Source organism: Rhea pennata, chromosome 14 (genome assembly GCF_028389875.1).
Source record: "Rhea pennata isolate bPtePen1 chromosome 14, bPtePen1.pri, whole genome shotgun sequence".
NCBI classification, from domain to species: domain Eukaryota; kingdom Metazoa; phylum Chordata; class Aves; order Rheiformes; family Rheidae; genus Rhea; species Rhea pennata.
The window spans coordinates 11807807-11822067 of NC_084676.1; the positions used below are offsets into that span (position 1 = coordinate 11807807).

Consider the following 14261-nt stretch of genomic DNA (forward strand, 5'->3'; position numbering starts at 1 on the left):
TAGTGGAGTACGGGGTGATTTTTGGAAACTCAGAGTCTATGTTGATTTGTGACACCTTTCAGCTGAGATGGTTTCAGCTTTGCTAAAAGAAAGTACTGCAGCTTTGTTGCCAGAAATACTCTGCAAGGAGCCTGCGTTATCGGAGGATGTCGGCGCATGACTCTTCCAGCGGCCTTAAAAAACAAGTAAATCTTTCTTTTCACGGGCCAGATTTAAGGTGTGGTGAAGTGAAAGGACGGAAGGCTTTTGTGACGGGGCTGGGTTTTGTATCAGGCGCTGTTTGCAGTGTTTAGGTATAAGGACTTTGTGTACAGCTGTTGCACAAAAACTTACTACCCATTTTTTGCTGCAGCAGGAATTCGTTGGAGAGTTACTTGGGTTTCATAGTGGTAGTAGTGTTATCTGTGGCTCAACTCAGAAGATTTGTCATGCAGCCAAAGCATTTTTCTGTTATAAATGGGCTGGTAAGTGTGCTAATGGTAGTTAATACCGTGCACGCGGGGTTTTAAGCCATTTCGCGGAAGGCGGTACTTTCAAACCTGACTTACTGAAGGAGTGCATCTCTTTCCAGTTTTTGCTGTTTCTTTTCCAGTATTACTTTTTCACCACTGTTGTGAAATTAGGTGGATGTTCCTAATGTAAAAAAGGTTGTTCCTGGGGAAAAAAAATAATCCAGTATAGCAAGTAGTGGTCCTTCGGTTACCTTTCTTTTCTGCAGTAACTGAAGAGGAGGGTGCCTTGCAAGTGACAATACTGGGCATTCTTTCACAGTAATAATCTTTCCTGTTGCCTAATTTGCTGCTTATTTCTTTTTAATGTTTGAGTCAGGAGAAATTGCCAAAATGTAAATTATGACTAGCATACTTTTCCCTCCCACACAGAGCAGCATATTGATAGCGGATATAGCTTGTTTCTTATGAAGTTGCCTTACAGACCTTGTTATTTGACTCGCTTGTTTAGCAAACCTCAGCACCCCATGTACATCATTCTTTCTTCTCCTCCTAGAGAACTACAGACATGAGCATTTTCTTTTGGCATTTACAGTGCAGCAGAAAAATACTAGCTAGAAATCATATATAACTTTAAATGTAGCTATGTGAGTGTGTGTGTATGTATGTGTGTATATATATATATATATATATATTATATATATATATATATATAAAAAACATTCCATCTATGAATCCCACGTTATTTTCTTGTTATAAATTTATGCGGTGTTACTTGGTCATGTTCACCACCATTCATATTGTGGTGTTTTAGTCACTCTATCTCTGTTGTGACAGCTTTGAGCTAAATATTTTATCTGAACCAGAGAAATTCTTAAAATGAGGCTGCTGTGTGGATTCAGGTTGCTTTCTGTGGTTATGTTCTGTTCCTCTACAAATCTTTTGATGTCTGCAAAATTTTGCCCCAGTTGGATATGCCATTTTCTCCATCCTTGCAATTGCAAGTGGAAAAAAAAGGGGGGGGGGGAGGGAGAGAAAGAGAAAAAGCAATTTTGCAATAAGGAGGTATTTTGAACTGAATGTTTCATATTGTTTCTTGATTGGTCAAACCTGCTTCATGATTCAAGAAGCTTAGAGATAAAATTATTTGTCTTCTCCAAGGGAGAGACTGCATTTAATATGTGCTCTCCAGGATCCCCTGTTAAAATATTAGGCAATAAAATACTTGACTGTACAGTAGTTGCTGTTATAATTTCCCTCAGGTAGTGGAAACCCTGTAACTTATTGTTGTTTAAGATTTCCCTTTGCAGAGCGTCAGAGTGATTGTAGCCGTGCAAAGGCCTGTTTTTCTCTGAGTAGGTTTATTTGCTGGTGACCTGGCTCCCCTCCTCCAGCACACTCGGCGCTGCAAAACCTTCTGCAGTTTACACAGTTGCTGACTTAGTGACTGTGAGTGAAAATGCCAGTGAAGACCAGGTTGAATCTGTTAGAAGCAACTTGCTTTGCTCATCCTTGTATAAACTAAGGATCTGCCTGGGTTTTGGGTGGTTCTGCAGCGTAGAGATACCCTAGTTTGAAAAGCAGGAGCGATGGGTGGTGAGCTCGCTCTCGCTGCTGGGAACTGCTCTGGGGTGCAGACACGCTTGTCTTCTCTCCTGTGCTTCTGACGCAAGGTAGCTGTATTGGCGGAGACCCATATTAAGAACAAACTTACTTGCAGTGTAGGTATTGGCTTTCACTGGCTTGGTGTGACTGTTTTTAACTAATTGGCACTGCAGATCTTCACAGCCTTATCTTTATCTGGGATAGGCTAAGGTTGCAAATGAGACATGGTTTGTGGGGGCATGTAATATCCTTTTTTTCAGGCCAGCTGAGAAAACTGAAAATAAAAAACCCAAAACAAAAAAAACCCAGCGAGCTTGGAGGCACGCAAGGGCTGCCTGAAGCTCGTGTTATTCTAGTTTCAGTTTTACGAGCATGTGAAGCCCCTTCTTCCAAGTTGAGTGCAGCCTGATGCTGGCTGTGAACGGACCATGTTGGTGCCTGGGGTCTTCTGTCACATCCCAGCAGTGCCTGAATTTCCGTGTTTAGCCCCAGGGACTGCGTTTCTGCCTCAAAGCAAGGTAGAGGAGGAGAGAGGTGGCTGATCCTGTGCATTGTGAATGACAGAATGCTTATCAGTATTAGAAAACACAGGTTTCATCAAAATTTGGAGCAGTGAAAAGGTAAAAAACTGATTCATCAGACAGTCCTTCCCGCAAATGAGCCTTACCTGCATCTTGTGCTATGCTGGAAGGCGTTAATGTTGGAGCAGCGAAGATGGAGCTCTAACCTCATCCCTAGCACAATGCTACTGACATGAAAATTATGCCAGAGAAACTTGCCTTGCATTGACCCCCAGCAGGCTCTGCACCACCGCCTGCTACATACTGTATTTTAGTAGAGCCCATAATACGAAGCTGTTAACAAATTCCTCTAAAAGTAAGCAAAAACATAAAACTAATGGTAAACAAACAAACAAAAGCTGCTATCAATGGGTGCCTTATTTTTGTCATTGTTTTATTCCTGCCCTTACAGATCACACTGCCATGGAGAGTAGCTTGCCTTACAGGACATAACAGGACCATTCACTCTGTTATGTGAGTTTTGTAACTCATTGAATACAAAAGCTGAGGCCAGATGCTTGGAGGAAGAAGTCAGTGGCGTCGAATCAGTAGTGCAAGGATGCTTTCAGTGGCTTCTCATCTCTCTTGAGCCTTAAATGCAACACATTCAGCAAACTACTTGTCGTTAGACATATTTTAATATCTTGTGTGTGCCTGAAAACATAAGGCACAGATTCCTGGGGAAATCCTGTGAGATTGTTGCAAAACAGATCAGGAAGTTTTTGGCCTGCAGATGTTCGATCAGCTAGTAGCTTTCCAAGCGCAGAGGGCAAGACTGCAAATTCACCGTGCGCAGAATACCTCCACGAACACAAGCCCGCGTGCGCACAGTCGTTCCCATACAACCTTTGCCAGCAGCAAGCACCCCCGGGGCCTCCGTGCCTGCCTCGGTACATCGTCCCCTGGGCGCTGGCTGCAGGACCTGTGCACCCAAGCAAAGTGGGGATCGAACAGGCAAATTCCCCGTGGGGAGGCTGTCGCACTGTGTAAGTGCTTCGGCTTTTCTCCGAGCTGGATTTCCTGCCTTCTCTCGTTCCTTGCATTTATCTTCAGTGTTCCCCGTGCAGTGTTGCAGCGTGCTGTACCTGCTTGGCCTGAGTATCAGCGTCCTTGCTAAATCAGCGTAAATATTTGGGGGAGAATTTGTTAGGCATGTGACAACTGGAGAACTTTATGCTTCAGGTTTCCTTGGCTAAGAAAGATTGGGGAGAAAGAAAAAAAAAAAACGTTTCCCTTTTTTTCTTTGGCTGGAAGGAATGATTTTATTTGAGATGATTTTTTTTTTGAATTAAAGCCTCAGAGAAGTAATATTGCATCTTCAAAACAAACTGCTGAACTCAACTTCTTTTACCAAATGCATGCAAAAATTTCCCCTTAGGATTCTTGGAGGCCCTGGAGTGCCTGCCTTGCAAAAACCTGGAGCGGAGAAGGGAGTCACTGGGGAACAATCTCCATCGGATGCATTTAGACAGTTTGCTTACGCATATTTATAAATATATATATAGATATAGATATATTTGCACAATTTGCTTATGGTATGTTATTGCATACAGTGAACAGCAAGAAAAATAATACAGAGCCGAGACACTGCCCAGCTGGTCAACTCTGAAGTTAAAATCAAAACAAAACTCTAAGAAGAATTGGCATAAGCCCTTAGCAGTTCTTATCATAGGATTTGTCTTGCTGCTTAATGCACATGGTTATTTTTATGTGATTTTTCAGATGCCTCAGGAACAGTACGCACAAAGGAGCACCATGCAGACTTCAGAAGGACCCCAGGTATACAAAGTGGGAATTTATGGCTGGAGGAAGAGATGCCTCTATTTCTTTGTGCTGCTCCTAATGATTTTAATCCTGGTGAACCTTGCTATGACCATCTGGATTCTGAAGGTCATGAACTTCACAATTGTAAGTAAGAGTTACCCAAAAAAGTGTGGGGAAGATGAGGGAGGGTGATGGGGATTCCTCTGAGCATAAATTCAGATACAGCTTCAATAACAGAGTGCTTTTGTTACCATGGATAGCAGTTATTAGGAAGGGACAAATTTACCTAATGATCTTCTCTTTCTGCTGGAGAAAAGCTGCCAGGGATCTCTGCAGTGTTACCAAGCCAAGGAATTCCAGCATCCCAAGTCATGTTCCTCCAATACCAGCTGATACATATGTGTATATAACCCCCCCTAAATTTAAATTATGAAGTGTTTTAAAATTGATGGATTAGGTATTTTTAACTGGAGTGGGGTGGGACTGATCCTTTTTCCTACTGATTTCTACTTTTCTTCATGACTGGGAAATCAAGAAATTTGATTTACCTTTTTCTTTAGGTAAGTTGATATTGTTGATATTGTTACATAATGTCATGGTTCCAGAAACTTTATGAAGAAAAATAAAATTACCAAGGTGACTTTCTGGGTATGGTCTTTAGGTGGAGCGTATAATTGTCTTCAGTGTGGCGCAGCTTGCATGCAGTAGCCCTGCAAGCAGAACTCACTTGCTGACTGAGATGAACTTGCAGAGCTTGAACCAGTGATGCCCACTGGGAAATGTTGGCAAGTGGTGATGGGAAGATGATTGCACTGGGATAGATGGTGCCTTCTAGGCCCAGAGAGCTCTGTGCGTCTATAGAGTTCTAGCTAAACTCTTTCTGAGATATGAAGAGATTTATTCTTCAAATAAATCCTTGCCCTCTTAGTCAGGTGAAGCTATTTTAGGAGCATTTGGATCTTCGGGAGACACTAAGTTTGAGGCTTTAATCCTGGATTTACTTTGGGAGAGTGTATTCTAAGATTAAATTCCCCTAGACCAATCCCAAGGACTTCCCACTGGGCTCGAGTGTGAGTAGCATGTTTGACATCCCCCCCTCATTTCTTTCTCTGCTTCATCCCTGTGAAGTCTTGAACAGCTGTGTTCAACGTTACGTCATTAATAGATCAGGAAAGGTCAAGTAAAAAATCTATGACTTAATGTATCCAACAGACAAAATATTATGTCAAGTGAACATGTAGTGTTCATTTTCTCAAACTACTATGCAGTTGAGGTGTGCAGAAAATTGCAGTGCATGTGTGCTTTGGGAGCAAGCAGTTATAAAGCAATAATCCACAAAAACTCCTGTAAATAGGTAACTAAAGAATGACCCAAACTGGAGCAATTAATTCTTAACTAGACCAGTTATTTACTCTTGTGAAGCTAATCCCATTTTGATATGTATCTTGTGCCTGTATTGTGTTGCTTAGATAATGCAGCTGAAAACTTGGTGCTTCTGAGATGCTGGAAGACCTGGTCTTATTCTGCCCATACCAGTAGTCATCATTCCAAGCACCAAATAATGGCATGTCGAATTTTCTCTTTTCAGGAATTAAACTATTTCTTCAGAATAGTGTAAATTCAGTACAATCCCGTGCCTTCTCCTATTTGGTGGAGGTCAGTATCTACATGCCTGCTTGAGAAGCCAGCTGAACTTCTCTGCTTCTTTTCCCTCACAGCCTGCTCCTGATCCATTGCATTTTGCAGCCATTTGCAAAAGTGTTATCTCCTAGGGATACTTGCAGAAACCTCCTGCTTGCAGCAGCTCTCTCCTCACTACTGGGATAGATGCTAGCTTTCTGGGGACTGAGCTGATCTTCTAGCTATTGTCTGATTCAGTTTCCTTAAGTAGTCACTTACCCTTAGTGACTCATTGGGGGTTAGCTCAGGCTAGAGTATATTTGTGTATGATTTTAGTTAATTCATGTGTTTTAGCGTTAGTGGGTGATGAACAGCTTGTCATGATAAAAACATCAACTGTTAATACTGAATCCTGCAATGGGAACTGCTTCATGGTTGTATGAATAGCCATACAGGTTAGGATGTATCCTCTCTCTGATGCAGCCAGGGGGAAGAAAATGTAAGAACTGGGCGTGTAGAATGTGATTCTTGCCCTGGAATGCATCATTATCTGGATCTGAACTGTGTGTTAATTTGTAAAGTACAAACCTAGGTTTAAAGAGACAGTCATAATTGTTCAGGGCTTATAATTTTTAATTTTGCACTCACTCCTGAGTTGCTACCTTCTTTCAGTGGTGGAAGTGTTTCTGGCCCAGGATAAGCCATTTTTCACCTCCCATTTTCTCTTGATTTAGGGATGAGTGATATTGAGGAGTCACATTGCATGTGTCAGGTCCTGGACTATAACACAAAAGAAATCGATTCTTATAAAATTAAAGGCTGTCTGAAGGCAGGCATGGACCTTCTTCCTCTGCTGTGTGATCTGCTTGTCTACAGTGAGTATGGAACAATAGTGAGATGTGTGCAGTAGCCCAGAAGATCGTGTTCAACGGTGTCTTGGCTCAAGGAGAGGCTTCTCATTCTTGTCATAGCTGGTGAAAGAGGAGACAGAGGAAATCTTTTATTAAGTGAGTTGAAATTACTTGTTTTTTGGTGGCAAGGAACTGATGAGTTTATCTGTCTAAGCACAGTCAGCCATGGGTTTGGAGTAAGCTCTGAGCACCACAGAGGAAGCCTTAGAGTTACCTTTTGGTAGCTGTTGTCTCTTCCAGGTGGCTGTTTTCTGATAGTTATTGGTTTCTCTAAGCTGCTCTATTAGAAAACAACCAATTTTTACAGTGGAACAGTTTGTTCCAGGTTGGAACTGGTAAGACCCCACTAAAAGAGAAGGGTTCAGCCAGACTCAGTGGGAGCCTAACAGAGTTATTTAAGACTCTTAGCTTCAAAGTTATGACTCAACTTGCTCAACTGTGTTGAGACCTAATGACCCAACCAAACGGGCAAAAAAGACAAAGCAGCTCCTCCGTCAGTGGTAGCTGGAGCATGGTCTTGCAGAGACTGGTCAGCTGAGGAGGCTTCTTTTTCCATCAACTTTGCTGAGGTCTGTTGGGAACAGTGTGTCTAATGGCATAGCTGTGCTGGCTGCATCACAAGCTTGGGACCCTAGATCAGCTCTGCACATGAGGGAACCACCAGAACCTGTGATCACCGTGCACAGACAGCCCAGCTGGTGCCCAAAATTGTGCAAGTATGGGTTAAGGTAGAGTTAGGGTCATGTAGCACTCTGCTCGGTCAAACCCTACCGCGTGTAGCATGTAACTCCACATGTATCTTCTGGGCCTGCCTCAGTACATCTCATGATATTGGGCTCTTCCCTGCAGTCTTGTCAGCTCGTTTAGATTTCTGCTCTGCAATCTATCCTGCACCATTCCCTGAGGCTGAGAAAATCACATCAATAAGTGAATTTTTAGAGGCAGCCTTTTATCTTTAAATAACAAATGTAGTAAAATTCTCAAATGAGGAGATGCAAATATGGAAAATCTTTAATTTGTTCCCATCCTGATAAGAGGAGCTGAGAGGCCTTCCGGGATGGGAGAATGAATCAAGTAGTCAATAACCGATAGCTACTGCTTAACGGGTCTGACTTTCCCCACCCTGTGCTTGCAGAGCAGAGGAACAGCCTGTTCTTAGGCTGCAGGCATTCAAAAAAGGAGGAGAAAGTTTTTAGTTCTGTTGTTGTGGAAAATAAATTTTTTTCCAGTATCTTCCCACCCTTGAGCTCTCCTCCAAGAATCTAAATCGGCTCAACTCAACAGGACAGTCCTGGCACTTACCAGAGTTTAATGAGGGCTCATTATGTCTAATAAGTGCTCACTGTACTTTAATGAACAGAGCCACCTGCTCAGGAAAACTCGAGGGTGTTTTAAATGCTGATAATGGGGTGTGCTAGAAGGGAGGAGGAGAGAAAGCAAGACAATCTCAGGGGAAAAAAATCTTCTCTAAGAAATGCAGCGTCTGTGGTATGTTGTAGCAAATCAATCCACTCTCTCCTGGGTCAAGCCCTGAACCCCTTTCCCCTGCCTCGGCACTCCCTGCTGACTCATGTGTAGGGACGCAGTCGCCTTTAAAATTAAAGCATAAGCTTCCCATCTATGGCTTTTGATAAGCGAAGCATAACTAATTTATTTTAGGCTTTAATGTGAACGTTCAAGGCTTAAAAAAATTTACGTGGGGCTATTCCCTTTTGCAAAGAGCAAACAGCAGTGTCATGTTCCAGTGGGGCCGGTTGGTTACTCTCTATTGTCTGGTGTAGTCATTTAGCCCTTCTGTAGTATTTACTCCTCAGTTTGTTTTAAATGGCTTTATGAAGCACAGGCAACATGAAAAACAAGCCTGGAGGAGACCTCAAGAAATTATCTGCCTGTCCCATAGTTGGTTCAAATAATCAGGTCCATCTTATCCAGTTCATTTACATTAGAGTTGTGCTGCTGTTGGACTATGGGAAGCACTACGAAGGCTGCTCCCTCTAAATCTTGCTTTGATTTTTAAGCCAAACCACAGAATGAGTCTGGACCTAAGCCACAAATTAGGGGTTGAAACCCAAATGCACCTTGAAGGTGGCTTAACCTAATTGAGGTAGAAACCACCATCCAGCACTAAGCTTTCCCATGACCTGCATGTAAAGGAACTCCACTTCAGTCAGATCTTGGACAAGCCTGGTAAAAGTATGTGGTCTGTATGTATTGGGTGTGAGGAGAAAGCAGCAGTATCTGTGGGCTGCCTGTGTGACTCACCCACTTGCTTTGCAGGCCCTGAGATGACTTGAGCTGTATCCTGCAGTTGCATCCCTGCGGGTGACAAATCTTGAGCTGTGCAGAGCCTGGCTGAGGCCAAGGGAGCCCTTGCAGGGCTCTTATGTGGATGTTTGATTACAGGGCTGGAACTTGTGCTTTTAATGACCTTCTTCCTTTTGGTCCCCCCTGTATTAACGTCCAGTGAAGTAGCTCTCTAACGGTAGGCTTGCTCATGGCTGTATATTGAGCATGCACAGCTTTCATGCAGGAGAGTACTCGTTTATGATGTGCTGGGGATCTCTGTTTCAGCTATTAGTAGCAAACCTAAAACATTTTTGAAAAGCTTCCTGTTATATTAGTTTCTGAATAGAACTAGAAGAGATGTTCTTACATGAACACACAGGAAATGAATATGCTTATTTTAAGCAGCACGTGGCTCGGAAGACTCACAATCAGCAATGGCAGTGCATTGACCTCTTCCCCCAGGGTTAGCATACAGTGCCTGGTGTTGTCAGCAGCATTAGCCATATAGAGCATTATCCGTTAGTGCCCTTTTATGGAGTCTCTTATGTGGTAGGAAGATCTCAAACGAGGAGAGATGAGAATTGTGGCCCACTGCCCACATTTAAATGGCAAATGTCGACTTACTCTTCTGCTCATAAAACCACTGAGGTTCCTTTGCAGTTTCTTCACACTTCCCTGGTGTTTCTATTGTGGGTGGCTGTTTTGGGGGGGTTATACTGTCTGTGACAAAGGCTGTTTATATATGCTAGCCTGCAGTCCTATATGTTGGCTGGTACTATCAGACTATAAGTAGTAATAATAATAATTTCTGCCCTAAATGAGCTTGCAAGGCTTGGTGTTTCTGAAGAGCTGTCTTATAAAACATCCAAAGCTAAAACTCCGGAAAAGTCTTGGTAAGGAAGATACCCTGCAACTTTGGTGTTCAGGAGGCCCTTCAAGCCAAAATTAACATCTTCCTCTGAGCAGAGGGCATGTGCTGAGGCATCCGTGTGCACCCCTTTGAAGAAATGCGATATCGAAATGGCTAGGCAGGGGAAAGTCAGGAACCCATCTCCTCCCACATCCATTAGGATGCAGAAGGAAGGGGATCCTGCTGCCCTGGCATTGCCTTCCTGGCCCTCATCAGCCCACGGTCTGGTAGGATCAACCACAGCACATACAAACTCTGCTTTCTCCTTCCAGAACCACGCAGTGTTTTTTGAAGCTTTGAGTCCTTTAGATGAACTTCAGCCATCTTTTATGATTCAAATGGAACAGGAACAAATGGCTGTGATTGTTAGGATTTCTCTTTTTTTGCTGCCAGTTGCTTTAGTAGCTGAAAGGGTTTATTTTAGCATCGTTGAATGAGATGTTAGCAATTTAGAGAGACAAAATGCTGTTGTAGATGGCACAAATGCTAAATATCATTATTATCTTGGTTTCTTTATTAAAAGTTGATAAGAAAAGTGAGCTTTTAAAATTTGGTTATGAACAGTTATTTCCAATGCAATTACTCCCTCTTGTGTGTAAACTACCTGCCACATTTTAATTACAGGAAAACAGTAGGCTAATAACACAGCACTAAAGATGGATTAGCATTAGGAAAGCTCATCTCCCTAATAGGCATATTTCTCTTTTTTATGATTAAAAGGAATAGAGTTTGTTCTAATTTTTTTTATTAAAGATTGCAGAATAAAATGACTATGCGGTTTATTTTCCCTTTTCAAGATTTCTCTGGAGTGGTAATGCCAACATAGGAAAGAAGTCTGGTCTGCTCTTCAGCTTCTGCTTTGTGGTGCAGCTGTAATCAGTTAAATCAGCTGCAGTTGTTTAGAGTTAAATTTAATAATGCTATATCCTCACTGAGGAAAGAGCAAAGTCTTTCCCTCTCTCTGTCTCCCTTTCTTCCCTCCCACTCCGCACAGATGGGCATACAAAATTGTACACTTTTCCATTTTAAGTCACGTTGCTCTTTTTATAAAACAAGTCATTATTTTGAGACTGCCTGCATGACTCAAGAGCTCTGTGTATTTGCCATGTTCCCTCATTCGCGTGGACTGCATCTCCAGATATAAAGTTGTTGATCTTGTAGGGGTCTGGCAACACCAGTGATCCTATGAGTGACTCTGCTGTTAAGTGGTTTCTAAGAGTGGAATCTTTATCCCTGTAATTCAGTAGGAATTTTGGCATAGACATCACCCTCACTGTAAGGGTTTTTATTTGCAGCTTTTTATACTAAATTCTCATTTACTTCCTGGTTGATGAAAGGGAAAAATATTATGTTTTTCTTTTACTCTTTTTAGAGATCTGAACTTCATTTCTAGAGAGTTTCATGTTGCACTCTCTATCAAAAACAGTCAGGAGTACTTACCTTTCTAAAGAGACATATAATGCTCATTTGCCTTTTTTCCTTTGGAGCTTAGAATAAAATAGTGTTAATGGAATATTGCATGCTGTTGCTACAAGGTTGTTGTCACCACTTCATTGTCGTCAGACATTTTGTCCTGATGAATTAGTGAGTTATGATGCATTGGCTTCTTCCAGCGCTACGCCTTTGAAAGCTCAATCTCTGATAATATCTCAATTTTATTACCTGAGTAGCACATCATCTTGGCCAACATAAGCACTTCAGGCCTTCATCTTCCTTGTTACCTAAAACTGATGGAAGAACTCCATATTTTCACCTTTCACTCTGTGCTGGACCCCAAGACCTAAGAACAATTGAGTCTTTCAGAAACCTGCCATGGCATTAGATATGCTTACAGGAATGTAATGAAAACAAAATAAATAGCGGAATAGTATGCCTTCCACCAGTACCTCTAAACCAGCTTAGATAAGCTACCCTACAGTCAGCTAAGTAATTCTTTGTTACACGCTTTTATTCTTTGACTATTGTGCAAGATGGTCTGTATTGTAAAGGATGTTACAAAGGCAGATGATCCTTTCTCCTCAAATATTTTGGGCTGAGGTTCCTAAAGAAATGAGATTTACACTTCTTTCGCAATATACAGGTTTCCAACTCTCAATCATTTTTTAAGCCACAGGCCAGGTTCAAGCTAGCTGAACAGACGTATGTGTCTGACAGCTAGGCGTTTCTCAAACACGTTTAGTTTCTGTGGGTTTCAGAGGCTGAAGAAAGCAATCTTGTTAGTACCCCTACTGTGGAAGAAGCTGCTGCATGAACTCTGTACTTACCAGCTGCCAGGAGTGAGAGATGTTATAAATGTCCCCCTGCTAGGAAAAGCTTTTGTTGGTGTTATTTTCTTACCAGACATCAGAGAATTTAGCCGAGGAACCCAGAGAGCCTGGAAGCGCAATGTCACTAGTTCTACTGCTCTTGGTACTCCTGATTTGAAAGAAGCTGTAAAAAAACAAACAAACAAATGAAAAATCCACTCAGCAACACTCCTCTCCTTATATGTGGTTCTGTGTATGCATATGGCCCTAACATCATCTGCCAGACCTGCTGCGCGGGCCTTGCTGTCAAACCTGGATAGCCAGCCCCTGCGCGTCTCCGCAGCAAGAAAATACTTTACTGTCTTAAAAATACATTATAGCTTTGTTTGGCCCCTCCAAGAACAGAGGGAATAAAACAGCGCGGAAGTGATTTGGCAGTTTGTAATGTGAGGCTAAGTGTTTGATCTCTGGCTTAGCACTTCCTTTCCAGGCATTTCAGTAGTGATCAGAATTAATTATTTCCCATGAACAGTCCTGCAGCAGCAAGCAGGCTCTGCTGAGCTACGCATAGCCCCTGGTGAGCGGTGTCCACATGGAGAACGTTGCCATTCTAGGCAGCTTCCAGCAGATGTGGCAAGGGTCTCGCTTCTGGGATGGTGCATGCTCCTGCCAGGACATTGTTAGGCAGCGCAGGCGTGCAAACACACCGCGTGTTGGCGGCACCCCGTCGTGGCCTGGCCTTACCTGCTGCAGGGTGGAAGCACAGCTCCAGTCAGTGCTGCCCTCTGTGCCATGCTCGTTAGAGAACAGCTGACAAGCACATCTAGGTCTGCTGGTGTTCTGGGGAAGGGCGATGGGGTGCACGATCAGACAGGGAGGAGTTGCTCCGTGGGACGGTGGGAGTGGGCTGCGGAGTCAAAGAGTGGGCTGTGCAGGGGAGGTGAGTCATGAGCTCTGGATTCCAGGTCCTGCCTTCTGCTACTGCCCACTGGAGGGTATTGTTCTCAGCCTCTCTTTGATCTCAAGAAGTAAGGTATTTCACGTTAGCATTCTTCTCAGTGCCAACAAAAGATCTTCTGACTAGCAGTTCTGAAGTAGAGGTTTGTCTCTAAGAGAACATGTAAGAGGTATTATTATAAATGTTCAAAAGAACAAAAACAAGTGCGCTGCTAAAATGCCCATAATCAATCATTTCTCTGAATAGTTTACAGTCTGATCCCCTTCCCCAAATTTTCTCACAGTACATTAGGTGAAATGATTTAATTTGGGGATCTACACAGAAGTGATGTGCCAAGCTGAACCATATAGTAAGTTTTCTGCTGCTGCTTCTGTTGTTCCCCCCAAGCTTGCTGACATCCCTCCTGAACTCCTTGCATGTCAGAAAGCAGTGACTTTCTCAGCTCTGAAAACTTAGCAGCTGTTGCTATAAGCAAACTATAAGTCTTTTGAAGCACCTCTTCTGTGTGGTTGCCTCAAGGCTGAGATGCTGCTTGGAGGAGCCTGCATGCTTCTTTCAACTTGTCCTGGAGGCGCAAAGCTGTGAAATTTTCAGAAAGCTGCTTCTTAAAATATTTTTTGGCATTTGGTCATGATTCCCTGCTGTTTAGCAGCTCATGTTGTTGCATAATCCAGGGAAAGAGGATGAAGGCAGCTTTCATTCAACAGTGTAAATTACTGTGCAACATGCAAAGTGGTGAGCAGCAGAAAACCAGGCTCTTTGGGTGAAACACCAGCTTGTTGGCTAACTGCTGCTGATGAAGTAATGATCAGGTTTTATTTGACTATACCGATGGAGTAGGGGAGTAAGAAGTGGCATATTCTATTTACATTTGTATTTATTTACATCTTTTACTTAGGTAATCTTCAGAATCTGTTCTTAAGGCTTACAGAGCTTTAAGAACAAAATTACA

At 42.7% G+C, this 14261-nt stretch overlaps 1 protein-coding gene across 10 annotated transcripts in view; it reads left to right on the plus strand.

Moving 5' to 3' along the window:
* Positions 1-14261, plus strand: part of SGCD (sarcoglycan delta) — a 359895-nt gene that overhangs the window by 210048 nt on the left and 135586 nt on the right. For all 10 annotated transcript variants that reach the window (XM_062587001.1, XM_062587000.1, XM_062587006.1 and 7 more), the window contains one exon: positions 4337-4522. In XM_062587001.1, the coding sequence (XP_062442985.1) occupies positions 4337-4522 (186 nt within the window). The remainder of the gene's footprint in view (positions 1-4336; positions 4523-14261) is intronic.